The sequence below is a fragment of the Artemia franciscana genome, chromosome 19, assembly GCF_032884065.1.
Source record: "Artemia franciscana chromosome 19, ASM3288406v1, whole genome shotgun sequence".
Lineage (NCBI taxonomy): Eukaryota > Metazoa > Arthropoda > Branchiopoda > Anostraca > Artemiidae > Artemia > Artemia franciscana.
This window is the reverse complement of record NC_088881.1, coordinates 23,977,360-23,986,268: the sequence shown is the minus strand read 5'-3', so window position 1 is coordinate 23,986,268 and position 8,909 is coordinate 23,977,360. Positions and strand designations below refer to the sequence as shown.

The window sequence follows — 8,909 nt, the reverse complement described above, 5'->3', positions numbered from 1 at the left end:
GAGGGTTTATTCTAACGGAAATGAAAAGTTCTAGTGACCTTTTTAAGTGACCGAAAAAATTGGAGGGCACCTAGGCCCCCTCCCACGCTAATTATTTTCCCAAAGTCAACGGATCGAAATTCTGAGATAGCCATTTTATTCAACGTATTTGAAAAACCTTATAACTATGTCTTTGGAAACGACTTACTCCTCCACAGTCCCCGTGGGAGGGGCTACAATTTACAAACTTTGAACAGTGCTTACATATAGTAATGGTTATTGGGAAGTGTACAGGTGTTTTCAGGAGGATTTTTTGGTTGGGGGGAGGGGTTGAGAAGAGGAGGATGTACTGGGGGAACTTTCCATCGAGGAATTTGTCATGGGGGAAGAAAATTTCCATGAAGGGACTGCAGGATTTACTAGCATTATTTAAAAAAAAAAAAACAATGAAAAAATAAATATGAAAAAGTTTATTTCAGCTGGAAGTAAGGAGCAGCATTAAAACTTAAAACGAACAGAAATTATTACCATATGAGGGGCTCACCTCCTCCTAATACCTCGCTCTTTACGCTAAAGTGTTTTTAGCAATGTCAACTATTTATTCTACGGCTTTTGGGATTCAGGGGTCATTCTTAATGAATTGGGACAAAATTTAAGATTTAGTGTAAAGAGAGAGGTACTGACGAGGGGGCGAACCCTCTTATATGTGTAATAAAACATGAGAATAAAACATTCTTTTCGTAAGCTAGTTTATGAGTTACGTATATCTTTTACTAATAAAAAGATTCGTAAAAAATTAAAAGTTCTAGTTGCCTTTTTAATTAACCAAAAATTGGAGGGCATATAGGCTTCCTCCCTCGCTCTTTTTTCTCAAAATAATTCGATCAAAATTATGAGAAAGCCATTTAGCCCAAAAAAAAATATGCAAATTTCGTTTTAATTATTTCTCTGCAGAGAGCCAAAATCAAAACATGCATTGATTCAAAAACGTTCAGAAATTAAATAAAAAAAACAAGTTTTTTCAACTGAAAGTAAGGAGCGACATTAAAACTTAAAACGAACAGAAATTACTTCGTATATGAAAGGGGCTGCTTCCTCATCAACGCCCCGCTCTTTACGCTAAAGTTTTTTACTGTTTTAAAAAGAAGAGTTGAGAGAAAGAGTCAAACTTTAGCGTAAAGAGTTGGGCGTTGATGAGGAAGCAGCCCCTTTCATATACGAAGTAATTTCTGTTCGTTTTAAGTTTTAATGTCGCTCCTTACTTCCAGTTGAAAAAACTTGTTTTTTTTATTTAATAATACTAAAAATGGCACTTTTAGTGGCGATTCTTAAGTTTAAGAGTTTGGAAGCAGAAAATGGTTCCATGGCAATAATTATGGTCCAAATTCTTTAACTGGATGTTTATAAGAGCCTGAGAAAATTTGCCTCATTTTAGGAAACACCCCCTAAAAGTCATACAATCTTAACAAAAATCACACCATCAGATTCAGCGTATCAGAGAACCCTATTGTAGAAGTTTCAAGCTCCTGTCTACAAAAATGTGGAATTTCGCATTTTTTGCCAGAAGACGGATCACGAATGCGCGTTTATTTGTTTGTTTTTTTTGTTTTTTTTTAAGGGGTGATCGTATCGACTGAGTGGTCCTAGAATGTTTCGGGAGGGCTCATTCTAACATAAATTAAAATTTCTAGTGCCCTTTTTAAGTGACCAAAAAAATTGGAGGGCACCTAGGCCCCCTCCCACGCTCATTTTTTCCCAAAAATTACTGGATCAAAATTTTGAGATAGCCATTTTATTCACCATAGTCGAAAAACCTAATAACTATGTCCTTAGGGACAAATTACTCCATAGATTACTCCACAGTCCCCGTGGGAGGGGCTGCAAGTTACAAACTTTGACCTGTGTTTACATATAGTAATGGTTACTGGGAAGTGTAAAGACGTTTTCAGAGGGATTTTTTTGGTCTAGGGGGAGAGTTGAGGAGGGATTACGTGGGAGGATATTTCCATGGAGAAACTTCTCATGGGGGAAGACAATTTCAATGAAGGGGGCGCAGGATTTTCTAGCATTATTTGGACAAACAATGAAAAAATAAACATGAAAAGTTTTTTCTACTGAAAGTAAAGAGCAGCATTAAAACTTAAAACAAACAAAATTATTACGCACATGAGGGGTTTAACTCCTCGTTATACCTCACTCTTTACGCTAAAGTATTTTCAGTAATTTCAAATATTTATTTTACGGCCTTTGTGATTCAGAGGTCATTCTTAAGGAATTGGGACAAAATCTAAGCTTTAGTGTACAGAGCGGGGTATCGACGAGGGTTGAACCCCCCTCAAATACGCAATAAAGACATACGAATATAGAAGTTTGTTACGTAAGTTAATTCGTAAGTTGCGTATATTTTTTACCAATGAAAACGTTTGTAAAAAATTAAAAGTTCTAGTTGCTTTTTTAAGTAATTAAAAACCTGAAGGGCAACTAGGCCTCCTCCCTCGCGCCTTTTTCTCAAAATCCTCCGATTAATTGCAATTAATTAATATGCAAATTTCGTTTTAATTATTTATGTGCGGAGAGCCAAGATCAAAACATGCATTAAATAAAAAACGCCCAGAAATTAAATAAAAAAAACAAGTTTTTTAAATGAAAGTAAGGAGCAACATTAAAACTTAAAACGAACAGAAATTACTCTGTATATGAAAGGGGCTTTTCCTCCTCAACGCCCCGTCCTTTACGCTAAAGTTTCTTACTGTTTTAAAAATAGAGTTAAGAGAAAGAGTCAAACTTCAGCGTAAAGAGCGAGGCGTTGAGGAGGAAAAGCCCCTTTCATATACGGAGTAATTTCTGTTCGTTTTAAGTTTTAATGTTGCTCCTAACTTTCATTTTAAAAACTTGTTTTTTTATTTAATCTTCAAAGTAAAGGATCATAGAGGAAAAAGATAACTAGTACTAAAAGCTTTTCAACTAAAAATCTACCAAAATTTAACCTTGAATTACCAATAGTTTTGAATTGAACCTCCAAACTTCACTCTGCGATGAAGCCTGTGTGCTAGTTTTGACGGCGGTATTTAAGGGGGGGACGTTCTTAATCCTTAATTTTGCTCTTGCCTAGTTTTTGAAACACACCTTTTTTGGTCATTTCATTGGAAAATGCACTTTAATCATTTGAAAAAAAAAGTGTGGGAAACAGCCGAAATTGCACTTTGTGGGAATATGCTTTCAAGTGAAATTTATAAAAATCGATTAGGTATAAATATAAGTTTTTAAATGAGCCCTTAAACAGCTCTCTTTTGTTACAGTAGCCTTCTAATTTCTGCTACTCAGTATGTGGCCTATAAAGGCCCTGTCTTCTTTATGTCTTTTTCAAATGAAGTCGGCCGAGTAAATACAGCGTTTAGTTCATCGAAATACAAGCGTTCGTGAAAAACGTGTATTGTTTTGTAAAGTATGGATAACGAACTTTATGTTATAAGCTGAAAGTTTTTAGTAGCTGTCAATGTTGTCTGCAGTATTTTCTAGATGTGCTTTATCTTCTCTAGATCGCTGAGAATTAGAAATTATATGAAAAACAAGTTTTCAACTGAAACTAAGGAGTGATATTAAAATTTAAAACGAACATACAACACGTTTTTCAGAATGTTACGAACATTATGAACATACGTTATTCAGTACAAATAAAAAGATAATGGCAGCATTGTTTCTATATTAAATTTTAATAAAAAAACGAACAAAGATTAATTTCAAAAAACAAAGTTTTTCTATGGGAAGTAAAGAGCGAAATCGAAACTTAAAACAGAAAAAAAATTATTGCTTCACGGCCTATCTAATATATATTAATAAAACTAGTACAAATAGACCAACTAACTATGTGTTCCCTATGTTTCTAGGATTATAAAAAACAGCGCTTTACTGAAAACACAAAATAATATAGGAATTTTTGGTACAGCAAAAGTGAATCAATTAAGTAAACTTTTTACAGAATGAGAATTTTATCGATCTCTTTTAGAATCAATCCCTTTTAAGATAAAGCAATAATACATTTCATGATTGTTGTTTCATTTAATGTTTTTCGTTTAATTTGGTATCACCTCTGCACAATAGCTCAGTTCAATGACTGGCTCTTGTTTTGTGTCTAAACAGGACATGTCATGATTACTTTGTAGACAAGTTCGGAGCAAAGCCATTTTGATAGCATTAGGACTATATACTAGCTTTAAAATTTGTATCATAGCTTGAAATTCACTGTTGTATAGAGAAATAACCGGACTTCCAGAGTTCATATTATGTCTCATTTCATCTTCATTTCAAGTAATACTAAAGCATATTTCTGACAATTTAAGATATTATGTTACTCACTATTGGTATTATAGCTGGCGAGACCGAAACGCTACCTGATAAATCAATCTAATATTTCTGTATGCTGTTGAATTACTTTACGATTGTTAAAAAAAAAAAAATTTACGCTTATATTTTTAAGATAATCTAAACAGTGAAACACACTGAGATCACAACTGGTGTAAGACTATGAAAAGCTTTATAGATTTATTTATTGTTGTCTACATACTCACTTTTGCCTCCCAAATCAATTTTCCTGTTTTATTCTCCCAAGTCAATCCTATGCTTATGTTTTTAAGATAATTTAAATTGTATAATGAAAGATACTGATTTCATAACCGCTTTAAGACTAAAACAAGCTGTGTAGATTAGTTTATTGTTGTCCGGCTACATACTCACTTCTACCTCCCAAATCAACATTCCTGTTTTGTTTTCCCAAGTCAATTTTATGCTTATGTTTTTAGGATAATTTTAGTTGTATACTAAAAGCTACCGGCATCACAACTGGTGTAAGACTCTGGAAAACTTTATAGATTAGTTTGTTGTTGTCAGGCTACGTACTTACTTTTAACCAATAAATCAACATTCTTTTTTTTTATGCTTGGTTTTTGTGTTTTCAGTAAAGAGCTAGTTTTCTATTATCCTAGAAGTATAGGGAACATAATTAGTTGGTCTATTTGTAATAGTTTTATTAATATATATATATATATATATATATATATATATATATATATATATATATATATATATATATATATATATATATATATATATATATATATATATATATATATATATATATAAAGTGGATGGTATTTTAAGTAAATTGCCAAGTGCATACGTGGCGACAGTTAGTAAGCATGGTAGAGAGAGTTGCCCACCACTGCCAGAACGGAAAGATGACTATATACCGAAATTATATTCTGAAGTTAAATTAGAAAGACCGAGCAGTTCTCAAAATTCACCAGATAGCAATAAATTAATTTTTATTAAGTAATAATTTTTGTCCGTTTTAAGTTTCAATTTTGCTTTTTACTTTCCTCAGAAAAACTTTGTTTTTTAAATTTTACAAGGGTAGATACAGGCCTACCTATTTTATGCAATGTCCAGAATTATGGGGAACGGGAGTCATGTCTATGAGTGTGAACCAGGGATGGATCTAGAGGAAAATCTTGAGTAGGGGGCAATTTGACAAGTGTGCCAATAAGCAAAATCTTGAGGGGGGTAACGTGACAAGGATGCCTATAATTGACCAAATTGACAAATTCCTTTTTTTTTAAGAGCGAGAACTAAAAAAAATAAGGAGTGAAGGTGCCAGAGATAAATCTTGGGTGGGGGGGGCAGATTGATAAAAAAAAATAGTGTAACACTTCAAAAAGTAGTAGGTACTTGCACCCATACTGCCAGTTGGTGTTCTAGCCGGTTAGTTACTACTAATTGGCACTGATTACTGAGACAAGAGAAATACAAAATAACTATCTTGTACAGTGGCGTAATTTCGTCAAAATCATAGGGGGAGGGGGCGAAGCTGGAGCCGATTTTCAACTTAAAGGGAAAATGACAGGGAAAAACGAAAAATGAGCCATATAGTACCATAAAAGCAAAGGTATTTGCCGGAAAGATTTCTAAAGAAGAGGAGATTGCTTCATGATTTGAAAACAATCAGAAATTAGTCTTTTTCAAATGAAAGCACGCTAAGAAACAATTTCACCCGGAATCGTCCCCAAGAAATTTTCTGGAGGAGGGGAGATTTTCAGCTAGAATAGAACTGTCTGGGTGAATTTTCCTGTAGTGGGGGTGTAATTTAGGTATACTAAAGAAAACTGATCTGTTTCTGTTGATACTTGAATTATGTTGGCCTATCTTAGTTTTGACAAGACTTTTGAAGATCTTGAGGTAATCATGAGATTTAAAATTAGCGAGCCGTTGAAAATAGCTAATGTTTAAAGTTTTTTTCAGAATTTAATAAACACTTTAGACTTTTTATCCATTTTTCGATACCGGCAAAATGGGGTCGGGGGGCAGTTAGTCCCCCTTGCCTCATAGCAAATAACGCCCCTTGCTTTTAAGGGTAAACTTCGGTTTTATAACTCTTAGCTAGGGTACAACGGAGAATGTGAGAGATCGCACAAGAAAACATCAAAGTATCGGGGATGGGAGGTTGGCTGAAACATTCAAATACACCATTCCCCATCTTGCCAACACACCAGAGATGGGTCTATCTATGACCCCCTTAAGATAGCTTGTTCAAAATTAGCTGCTGAAATCTGTAGCTATCCAAGTTTGCCACAAAACAAGACATATATGCCATAGAACAAAGAACACCAGAATATCCGAGCCAGCTGCAAACTTAAATATGATATGGAATCCAGTTCAGCTAAATGACAGGCATATACATTTGGATCATTATAGACCTCCGGATGTTAAACCCATAAGCAAAATTTAACCCTTTTCAAATTCTTTCCTTGTATATCGCCTCCCCTTTTGCATTCACCTATGTAATTAAGTAACAAAGCAGTCTAAAATTAGACCAGCTGTTTGGAAGGGTTGTGCTTGTTTCGTCATCACATTACACCTTCCTAGTTCAAGCAAGTTCAGTCTGAGGGTCACTTGCTACGATTCAAAACTGAATGTGTTGATTTGTTGTAGAAATGGAGGATAGTGAAACTGTTTGGAAAAAAGTGGATGGTATTTTAAGTGGATTGCAAAGTGCATACGTGGCGACAGTTAGTGTGCATGGTAGAGATAGTTGCCCACCACTGCCAGAACGGAAAGATGACTATATACCCAAATTATATTCTGAAGTTAAATTAGAGAGACCGAGCAGTTCTCAAAATTCACCAGATAGCAATAAATTAATTAGGTGTCAGAGTGAGCCTATAGATTTTTCAGTGAAAAATGTTCGCAAAATTACAACAAAAGCTGAGATGAAAAGCTTTTCCCCACCTGTATCTCAGGAGCATATTCAGGCATTAGCTAGTTTTACACAAAGATTTACTCAACCTGAGCAATCACAAGGTTGTCCAGAAAGTCCACCTTATGGCTCTCTAGTTGACGGTTCTCGAAAAGCTGTTAGACCCATCACACCCCAAGATCGCTTTCCAGAAATGAGAAGGTTACATCCTATTGAGTCAGGACCAAGTACATCTCGCGTTTTTTCACCAGGTCAAGACAGCCCAGATGTCCAACTTGGACTAGGGATTAAGAGGAGTTTTTCCAAGGGAAGATTAACAATGCCTATGGACAGCATGGTAAAACTGACAGATGGATTGCAAGACCCTGATTTTTCCTACATGAATAAGGTAAAAGATCTTGAACTGCGTTGATATTGCATCCTTCTTTCTGACACTACCCACCCAAGCTTAAGGAGAGGGTGTTTTAGCCCAAAACTTTAATGAATCCTGAAGATGAGGCTTTAAATAATTTGGAAAAATGGGCAAAATTCTAGATGATGGACCCTTTGCTATTGTAGAGGATAGTTGTTATAAAAATCAAAGTTTGCGGGAATGATACGCGAGCATGAATTATAGCCTACCTTAAAAGCAGGCTTTGAAGATTTCATCTAAACTCCTTCCTCATTTTTAGCAAGTGCGGATCTAGAGCAAACTCTTGGGGGGTGGGGCAAAAAACCAAGAGCACCACTAGTTGACCAAATTGACAATTTTATTCTTAAAAAGAGTATAAAATTGAAAAAACATGGAATTAGGGTGCCAGAAGAGATCTTCGGAGTGTAGGATCCCCCAGATCCCTGGATCCATCGGTGTTTGTTAGGCTTCTAAGAATGTCCAGAAAACCGACCGATTACTGATCTTGATTACAAAGTCGCCTTAATTTTGTTTTGATTAAACTTTTCATAGACTTTTGGTTTTGACAACTCAATTCCTATGATTTGAGAAGGAGTCAGGCCGTATTGATATTTTATTTCTTTATTATAAAACCCTAGAAATTTGGAAACCTGTTGACCTTACTCCTTAGAAGCAAAGTCACTGACGGATGAAGCCACATACAAGCCTATTGCTCCTATGCCGCCTAAACCAGTTTTGCTTTCTTTCGATTTTTTTCCATAAAAACACCAAAAAGTGTTTTATTAGTGAAAATACCTAAAAAGGTAGTTTCCAAAACTTCAGAGGAGGGGAAAATATATAGGGAAAAATACCCTCCAATTGGTGCCACATAGCCTACAAAGCCTCCAAATAGTTCCACTTATTAGTGATTAGGCTGGTTATAACAATGCGAATATTATGGTAAATCCCACCAAATAATAGTATATTTTTTTTGATTAATCTGCTATTGGCTGGATTCAAATCCATGCCTCTTTTGTAAATTATTCGGCCTCCTTTGACCTTGTTTCTACAACGTCTCACTTGCAAACCTTACTTTTATGTAAGTTTGTCACTGATAAGATGTATAGATGAAAAAATAAACTTCCTATCTCGCAATACTAAGGCCAAAATGACTAACTTCAGCCCCTTTTTTTTATTATGGGCTAAATGAATATTAGGGGTTAATAATAATTTCATAGACCGCACTGCTTTTCATTTATAGTTAAAAGGAAATGAGAATATTTGAGTAATTTTGAACACCTTTAACACATT

General features: G+C 34.9%; 1 protein-coding gene across 1 annotated transcript in view; it reads left to right on the top strand.

The window, feature by feature from the left end:
- Positions 1-6,928: 6,928 nt before the first annotated feature.
- The window catches only part of LOC136039455 (uncharacterized), a 45,185-nt gene continuing 43,204 nt past the window's right edge, over positions 6,929-8,909 (top strand). The window contains exon 1 of the mRNA XM_065723218.1: positions 6,929-7,616. Within this exon, the coding sequence (XP_065579290.1) occupies positions 6,966-7,616 (651 nt within the window). The 5' untranslated portion in view covers positions 6,929-6,965. The remainder of the gene's footprint in view (positions 7,617-8,909) is intronic.